Raw genomic sequence first — 18,178 nt, 5'->3', positions numbered from 1 at the left:
CTGACAGCATTCGTCATATTAGGTAAAGCTGCCGACAACATAACAAAACGGCGGCTGACTAAATTTGAAGCGGGTTGTTATTATTACGGGAGGTCTACTGCCCGATCTGCAACTCTAAAGGTCATTCACTCGTGCGATCGACCTTGAGCCGCAGAGTGGACGCAGGGTCAGGGACGTCCCTCCAAATGACTCGCTGCAGCAAGGCACAGTTCGTCTTCGATGTCTAAGCGGTAAAGATTTATTAATAAAAGCCAAAGAAATGTGCAGCCATGCTTAACAGAGTTTAAGCTCGGAATAACCATGTTTAACCGAGATAAACCTCTGCTATTTTTTTTTTTTAATACCACCAGCGTATTTTCACGGTACCTGCAAGGAGCGCGTGACATGAATCATTGAGATGTAGCTTTATTCACCAGACATTCTGGTGGGTTACCGCTACTAAAAAAGGCAATCGCGCAATTTGATGAGTGCCGCCACGGTTCCAACACAGCTCCATTCCACATATTTCGGTCCAAGGGAATGACGAGGCTGTGTTACATTACCTTAGAGAAAACTCTCCATCGCAGATTCCGCACGGACCCAGGGGAGAGCCCGGACCGAAAGGAGAACCGGGGCCACCAGGACCGCCAGGACTGGGAACCTTCTTGGGGCCGGTGAGTGTCTTCAACGGACAACAGCTTTCATGCACTGAATAGGCGTTCGCCGTGCGGCGGCACTTTTTTACGTACCTTGTCACTGACGTAACGCAGACTATAGTATGACAAACCACAGATCAAGTAAACTTATACTATACTAAGATCACCTAATATGTCACAAGTGAACAGGAAGTGCTTTGAAATAATGGACCTCGACTCCAATCTATATAGCCAAACCTTCCCTAGTCTTTTTAGCTGTGCTGCTAACATCGTTGGGATATCAAATAAAGAGGATGGAAGGTCAATATACTAGTCACACTTGGGTTCTAGAAGTTAGGCTTCGGAAAGTATGCGCAGAAACGGCAATGTTTTTTTTTTTTCTTCTTCTATCAGCACACAGCATGAATCAGATACTCGTAATAGCCTGCAAGCCAGAGCGGGTCAAAATGTTTTGGCACGCTCTGGCATGTAGACTATTACAGTATCTGATGCGCCTACAAGCCAGAGCGGGTGAAAATGTTTTGGCACTCTCCAGCTTTGACACGCTCATCCAAGAACACAAACATTTCCCATTTATTCACGATTTTCCCAGTCGTGCGTGGCAGCCCAATGGCAGCCAAGTTCTCAATCTCCTCAACAAACCTCACTCTATGTCGCCCCATGCTTCGTTGGCATCCCTTTGGAGTCCACTCTGATAGCCCAAGAGGGCGTCGGTTATCGCTTCTCCCGAATGCATCTTTTTGTGAACGACTACTAAATTCAAAGTTGGCTGGTTTGGTTTGCTTTGTAGTATTTTACGTCGCTAAGCGACTCAGTTTATGAGAGACGCCGTAGTGGAGGACTCAGGAAATTTCGACCACCTGGGGTTCTTCAACGTGCACTGACATCGCACAGCACACGGGCACCTTGCTTTTCGCCTCCGTCGAAAAGCGGCTGCCGCGGCCGCGATTCCCCCCCCCCCCCCTCCCCCCCCGCATTCTAGGGCACAGGAGTCGAGCGCCCTGCCCACTGCACACCACTGCGGGTAAAAGGTGTGCTTTGGTTAAAAAAAAAAATAATTATTATTATATTTCTTTCGGCGCTCACGTTTGCCGGGTTAAAAACGCAGCTTTATTGCTCAGCAATTTGCATTTAAATTCTCCCCTACACTCAGTTCCAATTCGGGATTCCATGTTCATAAATGACTCTAATTATCGTTTTGGAGGCGATATGTGAGTTAGGTTATAGTGCCTGAGATGCGTACCTAAAACTGTGTCGATATGTGTAGTTTCTTGTTCTTTTGCAAGTTTTACCGGTGCCAATTATACCTACATTTTTGTTTTGTACCTCTAGTTAATGACATCCTTGCTTATAGACCGCTGGATGGATGGATGGATGGATGGATGGATGGATGGATGGATGGATGTGGATGGATGTGGATGGATGTGGATGGATGTGGATGGATGTGGACGGACGGACGGACGGACGGATGGATGGATGGATGGATGGATGGATGGATGGATGGATGGATGGATGGATGGATGGATGGATGGATGGATGGATGGATGGATGGATGGATGGATGGATGGATGGATGGATGGATGGATGGATGGATGGATGGATGGAATATAGGAGGGTCCCCTTTAAAACGGGGTGGTAGCAGTAGCTATCATGATCATTTTCTCCCTATATCTTAATTATTGTGTTAGATTGATTAACTATACCATCATTCTATTTATTAAATTTTTGTTTCTACATTACTAACATTATGTCACTTCTCTACTTTTAAGCCACCAATCTTCCAGTAGCTTTTTGCTAGCTTCCACCGCCGGTTTATTCACCCGGCCACTGGTATCTCTAAATCCCAGAGCTTCAGGAACAGTGACTGCGCCTACATCGACTTCCGGATGGATACCATTGCATTTGAGTATAATATGGCCAATTGTTTCACTGGAGTTACCACATACAGCACATGCGTCATCTTCATTGTTATTTTTTTTTTTTTTTTTGTAGCTGCGTGTTCTAAGGCACCCTGATCTAGCTTCAAAAAGTAGGGCACTGCCTCCCGAGTTATCAAAGAAAGCTTCCTTCCTGATATGCCTTTTCCGCTTTCGGTATAATTCCACACTCTGTTTATTTTTCATCAAATTTATCCAATGTTTACCTTCTGTGTATTTCACCTGTTGTTTAACGCTCTTTATTTCTCCGTCCTTGTGACCAACATACTTACTGGTTAGTTTCATAGTTCTTTTCCTCAGTTGTGAGTCAACGCTTTTTAGGTATAGGTATTTAAATACTTTAGCTGCCCATCTGTTACTGTCCAATTTCCTCAGGCGTTCCTAGTATAATATTTTACTCTGAGCTTCCCGTACTTCGAAAGATGCCCAGCCCATATCTCCCTGTACCGCCTCATTTGCTGTTTTGCTTTTGCCGCACTTTGAGTAAGTTACGCCATTTAGCGGCTATGTTGAGAACAACTGCCATGCTGGTATGCGCGGCCTCATCCGCGGAACTGGAGACAAGCCGCACACCGGCATTTCGAAGCTATCGTATTGAAAATTGTGTGCTCTGAAAGTACCTGATAGAAAGAAAAAGCTTTTCAGCAGCAATGAAGCCATTCGGTCACAAATTACCGGAGCTTATGCGCTTGAGGTTCCATACCGCACAACAGAGAAGGGACACAACACGAGCACTGATCTTGTGTCCCTTTCACGGTGTTAGAAGTAGTTACTTCTAACACCGTGGTCCCTTTTTTGTTGTGCGCTATAGAAACTCATGTAGGTTACGCACTAGCCCTAACCCTAACCCTTTTAAGCTTATGCGCTTGATCGGGCCTTGCGAGGACTACAAACCTGATTACAATTAGTGCGTAAATTTTATGTGGTACAGGGAGGCGATGGAGTACCACTGGTCGCAAGGGCGGTGGAGCAATCAATGCAGGACAGCTTTTGATCTGTTTTTTATCCTTTAATATGATTTCTAGAGACGGGCTATCGTAACAGTTTGAGCAGTGAAAGCAAGCGAATGTAGCCGTTCCATGATTTTTTGTAGTAGCAATGCTAATCGCGCTACATTTGTTGCGCAAGCCGATAATGCCTATGCTTCGTGTACTGCTTGAGCGGCAACAACTGCGTGGAGATCATACAAACCTACTGATGTGTTAAGATCCTTACTATATGTTCTAAATGATACTTCCTATCAGTGGTTGGGGAGGATTTTTAGAGTTTATCGCGTTAGGACGCTCAGAGAATTCTTATAGATGCTATTTTTTTATCTTCTCATTTGTTATATTATAGTGGAATGGGTAGAATGGCAACCTACAGAAATACATGTAAGCAAAATTTGCCGAATTAATTTTTTGCCGAATTATTTTTTTTCTCGCTGCGCAGAGCAGCTGTGGAGGCGGTCCGCCGTGAAACTTTGGCAACTGTTTTGAAGATATGTATGACAAAGCATGACTGTGATTCCGAGGATAATATATATTTAATGTGCCAATAAAAATGTTTGTTGTGTACCCTGATGCTGCCGCATGCGCAAAATTTGCTTATAATCCTGCCGTTCAGACTACACTGCCTAGGCGAAACTGCATTCAAAAAGCACTTCGTAAAGTTCGTGGCAATATAGAACAAAGGAAAACGGCCCACTGTAAAATATGGCGGCGCAGACGGTGGTCGATACGAGCGCAGACGGCTCCGGCATCCGCGAGCGAGGGATATGGGTGTAAACAGGGGGTTTTGGTCGTCTGCTGCTGTGCGCGGTTCCTTTAATGGGCTGTGTATGGACTGTGTTCAGTATAAACGTTTTTTTTTTATTTGAGAGGTGGTATTTTCGAGGTAATATAACTTGCGTGGCAGCACATACATTTCCGACTACATCAGAATATCGAGCGAGTGAGAGAACCACCGAGAGGATAACGAGCCTTTCGGAGGCCGAAGGCATGTCCGGCTTCGCGACACACATTTACCGGGTCATTTCAAAGATAGTTTGCCTTAGGAATGACATGCACTCTGTCAGACGTTTCTTTAAAGCACTTTCTAACTTTTAACTTCCGGCTGCCTTTACTGTCGCTCTCTGGAATCGAAGACATATTTCGGTTTTTTTTTTTTTACTATGGATCGCGCTCCCGACTCATACCATGCCCCCCCCCCACCTTCCACACACACACACACACACACACACACACACACACACACACACACACACACACACACACACACACACACACACACACACACACACACACACACACACACACACACACACACACACACACACACACACATACACACACACACACACACACACACACACACACACACACACACACACACACACACACACACACACACACACGCACACACGTACACACGCGCAACACACACACACACACACACGTACACACGCGCAACACACACACACACACACACGCACGCACACACACACACGCGTACACACGCGCAACACACACACACACACGCACACACACACACACACACACACGTACACACGCGCAACACACACACACACACACACGCACGCACACACACACACACACACACGTACACACGCGCAACACACACACACACACGCACACACACACACACACACACACACACACACACACACACACACACACGTACACACGCGCAACACACACACACACACACACACGCACGCACACACACACACACACGTACACACGCGCAACACACACACACACACGCACACACACACACACACACACACACACACACACACACACACGTACACACGCGCAACACACACACACACACGCACGCACACACACACACACGTACACACGCGCAACACACACACACACACACGCACGCACACACACACACACGTACACACGCGCAACACACACACACACACACGCACACACGCACGCACACACACACGCGTGCGCGGGCGCGTGTACGTTTTGCGGTGTTTGCAAATCCGCCTTTGCAATGAAATTTCAACCTTTGCAATCAATTCTGCATGCTCTTGGTTACCCTGCAGCGAGGGTGGGCGTCATAAATGCATTGTGAAATCGGAAAGCTGCTTTTAAAACCTTTTCTTCCTCGTATTTCTTTGAGCGCTAAGCCTTCATTTCGCTGCCAGTTCGCCCAGCCTGTTGCATAACTTCCCATGGGACCCATACATAAAAAATGGCGGCTCTGAGGGCTCAAAATTCGGATGTTTATGGATAGGGGCGGCGCCCTCGGCCATTAAAATAAACTGTTTCTAAGCTGCAAACTTTGAAATTACTGAGAAATGCACCACTACCTGGCAAATAAAATCAGTTAAACAGATATTGTAGCAAAAATCACATGACACAGTAGCAGCGATAATTAAGAGAGGAAAATAAATAAATGGGAAAGAACCGATTTTGAGAATGCAATGACCGCAATAACAAATAACGGTTGTTAGCCGCTTCTAGATGGCGCCGCAATTCGTAAGCGCCTAAAAAGTGCATACTAAAGCTAGTCAATTTTGAAGCGGGAAACTAAACGAGGTTCCCTTATTTAACAAGACATGCAGGAGCACAGTTACCTCATGAATTATGAGCAACACGAAATTTTCAGCACTGGGCACACGAACTAGAGTGGTCTCAAAAATAGGAAACTTTGACACTGTCAAATCATTAAAGCTCAGATGACACCGCGTCTTGCCTTGCACAGAAGAATATGACGTCCGAAAGTGCCATATTTTGAGTCCAAACATCTACGTAAAGGAGACAAACGCGACAGAACGAACTCAGGTTAAATATATGATGTGCCAGCTATTTTACTGTCCTGTAAACTACTGACAGCCTCCGGGAAGCCACCTTGGAGGTTACGCAAAGCACCGCTGTTAATAGGGTTGGCTAATATTCTCCCATGTACGAAGCTCAAACATAGAGCGAAGTTAATGGGTCTTGTTTCTAGTTGCAAGTGTGGCTATAAATGTGTATGCAGATCATGCGCTTTCCGTTTTTCGTTGCCGGCAAAGAAATCGCTTTATTTAGACGGAGTCTTTCGACTTGCACATTTTGTTTACTGTTTCTTTCACTGTTTGCTTTTATGACGGTGCTTTTGCTTCGCTACTTTTCAATTCGTTTGTAACTCGGATTTCGCTATGGCGCACTTACCTCAATTGCAGCGCACTTGCTAGGAACAAGATTTCCTAACTTGTTTGCTATCGTTTGACTCTGCAAACAATACAGGAATACATTATTGGATAGCAGCCGACCCGTACTTGCGTTGTCAGTAGCTACTGGGCTGATAGGATGAGGAGCTTTGCTTTGGTCACAGGGCACGGGCCTCTGAAGGGTAAGCTTTCAGATCGGAGCGTGTTTACCTGAACACTCAGTTGCCTTGGACCGCAATGACGAGTAAAATCGCACCTGAAAACCGGAGTGTAGCTCATATGCATAGCACTAAAAAAGTGACACTAAGGGGCCGCTTACACCTCATATCTACTGCTGTGTGCTATAGTATTCTATTTATTTTTGTTTTCTTTGACTTGCCGTGAAAAGCTGCGTCTCATATTTGTCCCATCCTTTTTTTTTTTATCTTTTCAGGACGGCCTTTCATACGTGACAAGTAAGTCCACCGCTCGCTTTCACTATGAAGCTGACTCCTGGTCGATGCTGTTGCATGGGGTGCTAGCCCGCATGAAATCGCCAAGCGCCCGTGCCTACCTGGATTGCTGCGAGAAATCGCTCAAAGTGACTTTCTCACCCATTCTCCTCCCCTATCCTTCTTGGACGTTCACTGCAAGCTTCTACAACTTTGTCATTGTCTCTTGCTAATTGCATCAAGCGTATGTGTAGATGCATTGTTGTCTGAGTGTATTGCTTGCATTTACAGATGAATTCTGGGTGCGTTCTTGATTATAATTTTGCTTTTCTGCCACTTAATTTGTTTCATAAGTATTTCCTACTGCTTCCTGCTATATATATTACGAATCCTTTTTTTTTTTTTTGCAGTAACCACCAGATATGTCCTAACTAATCTTGAGTGTGTCCGTCGTTCCTCACTACTTTATGACAACACATTCGCTTTCGCAACTGCCTGGTGAAGGTGCGTAGCCCCAGTCAACCCTCTAATCCGTCTTTTTGGCTGCGTAACCCTCTCAACACTGTAATGTTGCCGAAAAAATATTGGATAAATGAAATGAAAACCTGGAGCAGAAAGGAGAAATACGGGAATGAAAAAAGGGGCAAAGAGGCAGCCAAGCGTTTATCACTGCACCCGTAGTTCCGGCCAAATGCCTTCTTAGTTAAAGCGCCTGTTAGCTGCTTTAGTCAGTTGCACAAATTTAAAAGCAACGCGTTGCCACATTGTTGAAACAACGTGCAGTGATTATTCTTCGTGGCTTCGTAAACAAGCGTAAACTACCATCGTCTCCGAAAGAAACAAGGCAGCAAGGCTTACTTCTCAGCCGTGTAGTTAGTGGATACTTTATGGTACCACTAAGGGCCGAAATACACAAAAAGATGATAAGAAGTGTTGCATTTAAAGGGCGTTGTAAGTGCTGCACTACATATCTAAGGTACAATCCGCGTTCCTTGGCTACTTTTAACAAAGGTAGTAGCCTTATGGTCTCGATTTTAAATATGAATTTCCTGCCCGGTGCCAAAGCTTTATGGCTTGACTGCTCATTGAACGGCGTCGCAGTCAAGGTGCTATAGTTAATTCCTTAATTTTTCAACACCACCGGGCTGTTGCAGCGGTCATCCTAGTCGTACCTCATGCGAACAGCATCACTTTCAGCAGGCCTGATACAGAGGTCGAATGGCTAACATAACAAATTGGCAGTGATTAAAGAGATACATTACTTACAGTTGATTTGATTTGATTTTGATTTTGATTTGCCTTGATGCGATACATATTAGGCATGTGAATGAATTTCTACAGAATGAGGCCCCAAGGTAAAAACCCTCAGGGGGGCCTCCTGTGAATAAGTACAACAGTTAAAGCACGAATATAAGACAGCAAAACAAGATAAGTGCACAGAGAGGACCTAAATCTTAAAACAAATTAAAAAAAATGTGAGGAATGTATGAACAAAAGTCAGTTCAATTGAAATATATCTATATGCTTTAGCTTGGCAGCTTTACTATTTTCTCAGCATGCAGCCAAAAATTCAAAACACATCTGAAGTAATTCCAGTCACGATTTTAAACCCTACTTGGCACATTCTAAGTTTTTGCAAAGGGATACAGTTTGTACTCGGGATTTATATAGCATATACGTGCATGGTTAATAACGTTCATGGCAGACTTTCTGTGGCAGATCCCAACAAAGATCTAGCTCAGCTTTTTTGTTTCTCCACACGATTTATAAATGTTGCGCTTGCTTTCTCTTTAGTTACTATTAAAGATTTCGAACCCTATCTTTACTCCAGGTAACATTTCACCCGCTGTATGAATACGGATTTTTTTTAATTAACTGTGTAAAGGCAGTAAATTGATATACTGTAATGATTTCAACTATACCGTTCAACACTAGCACTTATTACAGAAGATGGGAATAATGCACACAGGAATTAACGCGCTGCTTCCCTTGCAGACACAGTCGGAATGACAGCTGAGTATCAGAGCAATAGGCAAACGGCCAACGTACGCGAAAGATCTCAGAAGTGATAAACATTTTTGTGTTTCGAGACACATTTCCCCTTTCTGTGCAACTATCGATGCTGGTGGTGGTATTTCTTCTCTTTTTCGAATCTCAAAGGACCGCCGCAGTGCCCCAGTGGCTGCAGCGTTCGGCTGTTTGGTTATAAGGAGGCGGCATCTAAAGTCGAAATTCCCCCATAACGTATATTTCAATGATCGTTAAAGAATAACAGGTGGCTTAAATTAAAGCGTCGGCTGGAATACTTTGGTTGTTTCCCCTTTCTCATCACCTTCTTTCCTTGCGGCGCGGCTCAGTAAGACAATTTCTCAGAACCATAATAATTTTTCTAGCTAGAAAGTACATCATCAAAAGGTGCAACTATAATATAACTATCGATTTTTTTTTTTTTTTTTACATGCGATGACACACACGGGTGTCTCATTTTGCGACATCGTAGAGTAAAATGCTAAGGCAAGATCTGTAAACTCCATATCACGGCGCCGACGCCGGAACTGCGTAGCGAGGGTAGCCGGCGTTGCAAACATCGTCCTCATGACTCACTAAGAGGACGATTGAAACTCCAGATGGGATCGCAGAAAGAAGCGAAACTTAATGCCTCATTCTGGAGCTGCCAAATTTTAAAATGCTCCTTATGTCAGTAAGATGCCTCGAAAGGGATTCGCATTCCTTGGGTCAGTTCATAAACAGGCCTTCCTTACTAATGAGCACTTAGTGAGCATCGCTCGGAGCCGCTTCTTCTTCTTCGTCTTCATCTTTTTCTTCCTCTTCATTCTCTTCATCTTCTTCTCCCTCTTGTACTTCTTCGAGGTAGGCGCAACGCCACCTTCGTGGTTCTTTACCTTGCACCTTGACCTGGAAGCATGCTTCACTGCACCCACCTTCCACCTGGCCTACCCCGATGTGAAGAAACTTTGCTGTGCCGCCTGTGGGTTGGTGTAGCGTTTAGAAACTATTATTCTTTTGTGATAGGTATGGCAAATAGCCCTGCATGTACAAACTGCGGGTGCGACGAGACTATAGGCCACATTCTTTGTGAGTGCCCCATATACAGCGAAGAAAGTGTCTATGCCGTGCGCTGGAGCGTCTAGATGGACGCCCACTAACTGAAATTAAGATCCTAGGTCCCTGTCCACGGCGATCGTCTGCGGTGAAGGCCTCCCAGGCACTGCTCCGCTTTATGAAAAGCACAGGACTGTTCGAAAGGCTATGATTTTTTATGTTACGTGATATGACTGTGAAGTGCTGTGATGTGACATGTCTGTGATGTGACTGTACTGTCATCACCCATCCCTCTCTCACCCACAACTTTTATACCCACCTACCCCTCTCCCACAGTGCAGGGTAGCAAACCAGTTCCTTTACCGGTTAACCTCCCTGCCTTTCCTCCTCATCGTCCTCCTCCTTCTCCTTCACTGCACAACCTCGTCCTCTACGCTTGCGCGGTAGGCCGTCTCCTGCGACTTGGTCAACACCGGGTCCACAGTGGCAGAGCGGGCGGAGCGAACACTCGCAGCTGTACCCCGTTCTTCCCCTGCACTGCTGCTGCGCTTCAAACAAATGCACATACCGGCAAAGCAATGTTGTTTTTCCGACAAGCCTTTGAGAGCATTGAAGCAATGCGTGTTAAATGCAAACTGTGGCATTTATGAGCGTACCTCCAAAAAATACTAAATCACACACACGTATCACTTGATTTTTACTATAAAATCACTACTGCAAAACTATATATATAAGTATATATAAGCCGCTTGCCCATTCGGAGCGTCGCCAAATTGACCCGAGTAGTCAGCGCCTACTTGGGCTTCGCTATTGAAATAAAAAGCCTGAGATCAGTTTTCAGATTTCCAGGACCTTTCTATGCGGAGTTATACGTGCTGCCCTTAGGCCACGCAGGCACGTTAGCATGCCGTGGTAAAAATGCGGCTTTATATATAAGTCGTTCTTGGCAACTTGTGTATCATAACATCACGGTACTCCTCACGAGCGTGACCCTGGCAGGTCATAGAGAGAATACAGCGACAATGTCATCTGTATTTACCATGTATACAAGATATACTGAGCAAAACTAGTGCTTTCGCATGCTATAATAGGTTTAACCACGTTAATCCTCTGAAATGTTTGTTTGTTTGTTTTTTTTTTTTCAATTTAGAACAATATATCTCGAATATTAGACGCAAGACGCGAACAAGCGGCTCCTCCTCGCTCTGAATACCTTCTTACCAAAAAAAGAACGGCTGATAAGGATGGTTCGAAAATTAGATGTTCTCTTCAACGCTTCTTTGAATTGAGGGAGCATGGAGGGACCCTCATGTAGGGTGAAGAAACCGCTTAAGCTAAGGAGCGTTTCGAAATTCTGTTCTAAATCAAATACCGCACCGGTTGTAACAGCGAGAATGGGTGTGATGATCAACAAGCGCGTAGCTGTAACTTAAGAGAGCACTGCCAAACGCGAAGCCTCAGAAGCGATCCCCATTCAGGTAAACATCAGTAACAGAGCTATTTCAACCAAGCCTGTCAGTATAGCCCTATGTATTAATGCTAAGAAGTCCATGGTTGGTGCCTTTGAAAGCTACAAATCGCTTACATAGTGCGCTGCGTGGGTTAGGAGGATCTGTCGGGGACATGCTGAAGTCTGCCATCCTCAACATCCGCTTTTTCGATAAACGCAGGGAACGAACGGGGAGAACCAGGTCCTCGCGGACCACCCGGCGAGCGAGGGCCAATGGGATTCCCTGGTCTGAAGGTAGGTGCTGCTTTGCCTGCTTTTGCTCTTCAAAGCCTGTCGATACGGGCCGTATAGACAGGCTTTGCACAACCGAATGTAGGAAAACTAGCGGCTTTACTCAAAAGTAGCAATTCTGCATTCGATGATACTATTCTTTTTATCGGCATTATTCCTTTTCAGTTACCTCTTCAACTTTCTCGCCCGCCCGGTAGCTCACTGGCTCCGAGTTTAATCCCATCTCAGTGGAGGCGGCAGAATGCGAAAATGCTCGTCTGTTGCTCGTTCAACAGATGGTCGATATTGATACGGAGCCTCCATACGGGGCGATCTCATACCTTCCATGCGAAGTTTTGGAACGTTTTATACGACATCACGTTATATTACCACATTTTGCGGAATTTGCTCGGCACTGTTTTTTTTTTTTTTTATCTATGACTCTTCTCAATTCGATAACGTGCAGGGAACGGCAAACGGATAATATAAGTAATTCGTCTGGTTTGGGCAAATTAACTGCACCATTCATTTTTTCTTTGCAAACAAAATAAAGTAGCCTTCGGACCATACCTGTTACCCGCAAACTTCACAACAAAGCACTGCTGAAGCCTCATTTTTCAAATATGCTTTTCCCTTCTATTTCTGAAAATTGTAGCTTTGAATCCTTGACCCATCAGCACTGCAGCTGGCACCAATTATCAGCGTGTCAATGTGAGAATCTCAACGCACAATCTATGCTTCTAACTCTGGGTTACCAGGCTGGCCAATTTCGCCAAATGTTTGGACCTTCTTGTTCAACTCATTTAACACAACTGCAGTTTTTAAACATAACTGCAGGCCATTATCAAGAGCAACGTTTCACTTGAGATCAAGCAGGGTATCAGCGGAGCGGCCACCTGCCAGATGAAGTGATATCGAGCATATGTCAAGAGTATTTTGTAGCGAGAGCTACATTAGCCACAGTCTCGCCATTTCGCCGAGCCTAAAAGAAGAGAAAGAAAAAGAAGAAGAAGACAGATAACTCAGTAGTTGGTAGCGTCGAAAGACAACAGTGAATGTAGGACAGAGGTTCGTTCGAACGTCGTGACGGCGGTGTGCCCCGGACTTCGACGTATAAAGACGATGTCATACCACCAGAAGTCTTCTACACCAGAATGAGAATGGTCAACGACGAGAGGCAAGGCGTGCTCATACGAGAAGTGATTCCCCTGTGGCATAAATAAAGCTGAAATCATAAACTATGTGCAAAAGGCATGTCTTTGCTTTCAAGCCGAACCTGATTGCTCTCGTGTAACTACAGGTTTAACCACAAGCTAAACCACAGCCAAGTTTTTGAACATTGCGTGTGGATGTTTCCTGGTCTGGCATTGTTCAATTCCTGTGAAATTGTTTGCCCGACCACCGAGATTCTAACAAGGCCTTTGCCTGACCTTCTCTCCTGACGCGGCCTCCGATGTCTAAGTAGGCCTGAATCCAGCAGGTAACTAAGAGTATGGAGCTACGTCGACAGTTGATAAATGAGTTCGTAGCATTGGGTTATCTTAATATCTTCTGTCCTCTGAGCCCAAAAGTTATTAGGGAATTACGCTGTAGACCCTAGATTACGATGCAAAGGATCCGTCAATGAGCCTGCGCGTACGAGCTTGGGTAAAGGGGTGAGAGAACACCACGTGACTCTACTCAGACCTTCATTTGCTAGCACTTTATCGCCCATCCGTCTGCCGTGACGTAGGCTGCAGGGGTGCGCAGGCATTGTCAAGATCTTGGTGGTGACTGCTTATGACTGAAACAACTTATTATGACACAGTATATCCAAAAGGACTGCAGTGCAGCCGCGAGCGACGGTGCCCTCGGATGCTGTCGCGGAGGAGGAGAAGAAAATTTTTAATAAATATCAGATGTTGATGCCCCAAAGTGCAGCCCCCATTCTAGGGTACTCCAGCACTGTGGTCAAATATTGTAGCTCGCTGGCACTGGCAAGATTCCTTGTTAACAACGTTGATATATTCAATACCTGAACCTAGCTGTTGCCGCTGGCGCTCCTCTGACGCACTACTTTTGCTATCTGTGCGCGCTCTACACTTGGTGTGTAAGAGAACGCTTAACTATTTTGCAGTGGTCATGTCAGGGTGACATCCCAACTGAAGCTAATCTTGGCAGCTATAAGGCCCCATATTTAGTGGGATACATGCCATAGACACCGTGCAGAGTATGGCTATAAATATTAGGTGTAATTCAAACTCTTTCATTCAAGATTATATAAGCATCATAAATTGAACTTCCTATGGGCATTAAAAGGTCATTGTGTATTTGTGTTTCTTAATGTGTTTTGTTTGAATAGCGCATACTGTAACGCAAAATATTCAGAGCGAATTCGTTGATTGTTTCGAAGCAAGAGCCAACAGGAGAATGCAAGCTATATCATCAATGATGACAATATAATTTGTAATGCTGTAGCAGTTACGCACGCTTTGGAAAGCTACGTTATTGACAGGAGGCTGTCAACTCCAAGCTAAAGGGTTCACGTCTCCTTACTTTTCTCAATAATTGTTTTGCGAACTACACAGCGGGAAATTTCCTGTGCCGTAAACAGCCGAAAACTAGAAGGCACTTGTCTGAGCGTTCTCATCACCTCCATGAAATCAAGTCACCGCTCTGCATTCTGAATTTCTTCGGTTGGGTGCAAATTAATATACAAGATGAAAAACTATAATTTTCGAACTGAAGCACTGAGATGTCATACGACTGATGAAAACAAATTTGGTTCCTTGCTAATTAATCGCGGGCTTCCTATGTTTTCCTGACTAATTATAAACCGTAAAAAATTTGCTCTAGTTTGCAAATTACTTCTCCATCAATTGCTTTGTTTGACCGGTGTTTGCTTTCTCTCTTTAAATGATTCGAGTACACCTCAGAATTGCACTAAACGTAAAAGTTATCATGAGAAAATATTTCATGTTCTGAAAATTGCACGCATAAAGGTTTTTCAGAAAGCAATAAATTTCATTCTTGCACAAAACAAAAGCGAATCAAATTGTTATCATTTATCTTCAGCCAGATTTAGAAACCATTCCGTTTCGTTTACAGTTTCCACATAGAGCAAATGACCGAGAAAACAATGTTTTCAAATTTTCTCAGCTGAAATCTATTTTACTAGTGCATTCACATGTTTTTTTTTTGTTTTTTTTTTTTCAGTTCACCCTTGAAAGGCTCTGTTCTTCCTTATACAGTTTAGCTGTCGTAAAATGAACTTAGACTCTGATTGTGTCTCTTACAGGGCGAAAAAGGCGAGAGCGGCCCACCTGGGCCTCCAGGTTTTGGATCGGGACGAAGCGAAAAGGTTTGTGATCACACTTCTTCAAATTGGGCGTTACGTTCTTCGCGCATAATCTTCATCAGGTAACTCGACCTAATTTCTTTGTGCCCTAGTTTATTCAACAAAACAGCTGCCCGGTAACATTCCTCACCATCCCTTCGAACTGCTACTTAAGAAGGTCTAATTCTGAATAGTGTGCTCGGCCGGGACAACTGTGAAGTGAGAAGGTTCCTGCTCTCCTCTTCTGTCGCGATGAGGAAGGAGCCCAGATGCGAAGAGGCGGTGAGATGTCAGCTCCGGGTGACTGTCTGCTTTCAGGGAGAACCTGGACCTCCGGGACCACCCGGACCCCCTGGACTGAGCCATTGGTCCGACACTTCTAACACGATCAACACGAGAGGTAATGCTATGTTCTGCTGCTGCTGGTTCCTGAAATGACGCAAAAAAAAAAAAAATGTCTAAAGAGAAACGTTATTAATCTGACAAGCCATGAAGGCTTGTCAAAATTACATTTTTGCACAATGGCCATTATGAAAAGTATGTTGTTTTCTTTCATTTTCTAACATAAATGACAACCAAGCAGAATTTAACATGGAGACACATTTGTACCACGTGGTTGCCAATTCGTTCAGAAACTTAAGACGCGGCCCAAAGAACTGCCGTTTTACAGATTTGAAGAAGAAAACTAAAAACACTCGCCAATAATCGTCACCCTGGTAGTATTTGGAACGTTTACTGGTCTTACTGCATCGTTACTAGATGCACTTGAATGTGCTGCGACACTAAGTGAGTTGAATGAAACGCGACATTTCGCTACTTAACCCGCATTCGCATTCAAACGCCCTATCAAATTAATGGCATATATAGCTGGCATGCGCCACTACAAATATTCTGCAAGCCGAATAAAGCTCACGAGACTACTCATTTTAAGCTGAGAAAAAAAAAAACGAATTTAGCCTTACGAGTGAAGTTAATGGCTGCTAAGTTCAAGCGCTTCCTGTAACCCCACGTGTACTCCAAGAAAGCGTTTTAGGGCCACTGTTCTTTTTAATTTTTAATAGGTAATCTGTCTATCGCTATTTCTTAGTATGTCTCCGTCAGGTTTCCTGCAGATGGCTGCATGTCTTTAAAAGCATAAATTAGCAGAATGGTCACTAAATCACTATTAGCTTGTCATCACTGTTACGTTCAATGGGATATTGAACTGAACGTAGATAAGACTATTTCTGCCAGCGTCTAGTAAAACTATTACATCGCTTTAATTCATTTAAAGTCTGTTTCATTTTGTACACCATGTACATCGTGTGCACCGTCGATATTTAATAGCTACCTTAACAAATATCTAACATAGACTGCCATATTTGCGACATTTGTTCCTCGGCGTTTTGCAAGCTGTCCTATCTAAGGCGAAAGATTCAACCTGCTCCAAATAACCTCTAAGTATCTTCATACGAAGCATTTTTATGTTTATATTCGAGGATTCGGACCTATGGAACCTATTCATTAAGACATTTACGTGCATGATATAAAGCAAAGAAAAGCGATTAAGCTTATTTGCTAAAATTGTAGGTGGTTATATATTCATAATGCACTAATGAAGATCAGTCACGTTCCACCACTTAAAACGTACAGAAACATGCCCCTCGTAAAATAAACAGTTAGCACAAACTGAACTTACCTCATTCCAAATTTCTTAGTTAAAATTCTTAGTTATCTCTGAGAGGAACACACCAGTGAGGAAATTATTTGCTGGAATCAATTTCTGCAAGGACTGAAACATTCAAACGTATTTTTTTTCGAGTGGACCGTTTCTCGCTAGGATTTTTTTTTTCCGGGAGCCATTTTCTAGTCCTTTAGCTTTGGTCAAGCTCTTGAATAGCGATTGTTCGGGAGAATGTCTGTCGTACTATTGAAGCGAAAGCTTCATTACGCTACGTAGAGCCGCGCTTCGCGTGTCTGATAATTTGAGCTTCATTTGACCTTAAAGGAGGAGTGCAAACTGTTGCTATGCTGTTCAGATGTCCGCAGAAGATGCGACAGATACTGTGCATTTTTTTTTTCCTATGGAACACACGTCAGCGTTCTCATGTGATAGTTCATCATGTCACAGCAGCTAAATCTTTCAGCCTAACCTCGTGGACCACCTTGATGTCGCACTACAAGATAATCACCTCAACCCTTTGACCTTGGATGACCTTTCAGTTACCTTTGACCTCTGACCTTTGCCTTTTCAGGTGGCCTTTCAAATCTGGTTTGCGAGAGCGATGAATGAGGTGGAGCTTTATGATAGGTTACATGATTGACGTCACACCGCGCCATCGCGTGATAGAAACAGCCACGAAGTCAGCTGCCAGTGGGGTATATGAGCTCGGATCAATCGCGCCTTAACTCGGAGACATCCATGGGAGACAACGCAGATGGCAGTGCGCTTAGCGGTCTGCAAATATGCCGTTTAGTGCTTGCTCAGTGGGGATCTACATAGATCGTCTTCACTAAACAAACACCATTGTCTAAATTCATCGTTACCCAAGTTGAAATCATGGCTCACTTTTTCTCTGACTATAAAGCTGTGTACATTGCGCTTAGTCAGGGTGAAAGTCCAAGCCAAGAACCATAAGCGAATAAAGAGCTCTGCCAAAGGTAACCATGTTGTGAAGCTTTCGCTGAATACCATGTTCTATACTAAACATCTGCTAATTTTTGTTGTTATTTTCTTAACTGCGACTTCTTAAAATACCTTTTTTCTTTTCGCATTATTGTTTTCTTTTTTTGAGTTTCCTCGTGTATGAGAATTGCATCAAAGGCAACCTAGTACACCTATAGAAAAAAGTTATATTGTGGTGTCTTGCGGGAGGTCATGTAGCGTCCAAGTTCTTATTGGTAGCCCCAAAGCTGTGCCTTT

General features: G+C 44.1%; 1 protein-coding gene across 3 annotated transcripts in view; it reads left to right on the top strand.

Moving 5' to 3' along the window:
• Window positions 1-18,178, top strand: part of LOC146183221 (uncharacterized) — a 235,550-nt gene that overhangs the window by 178,734 nt on the left and 38,638 nt on the right. For all 3 annotated transcript variants that reach the window (XM_084609091.1, XM_084609090.1, XM_084609089.1), the window contains 5 exons: window positions 567-653; window positions 7,180-7,201; window positions 11,911-11,984; window positions 15,238-15,300; window positions 15,595-15,676. In XM_084609091.1, coding sequence (XP_084465217.1) covers window positions 567-653; window positions 7,180-7,201; window positions 11,911-11,984; window positions 15,238-15,300; window positions 15,595-15,676 — 328 coding nt within the window. The remainder of the gene's footprint in view (window positions 1-566; window positions 654-7,179; window positions 7,202-11,910; window positions 11,985-15,237; window positions 15,301-15,594; window positions 15,677-18,178) is intronic.

This window comes from Amblyomma maculatum, chromosome 7, assembly GCF_055883805.1.
Source record: "Amblyomma maculatum isolate TAMU_Amacu chromosome 7, ASM5588380v1, whole genome shotgun sequence".
Classification (NCBI taxonomy): Eukaryota; Metazoa; Arthropoda; class Arachnida; order Ixodida; family Ixodidae; genus Amblyomma; species Amblyomma maculatum.
This window is presented reverse-complemented; position numbering and strand designations above follow the sequence as displayed.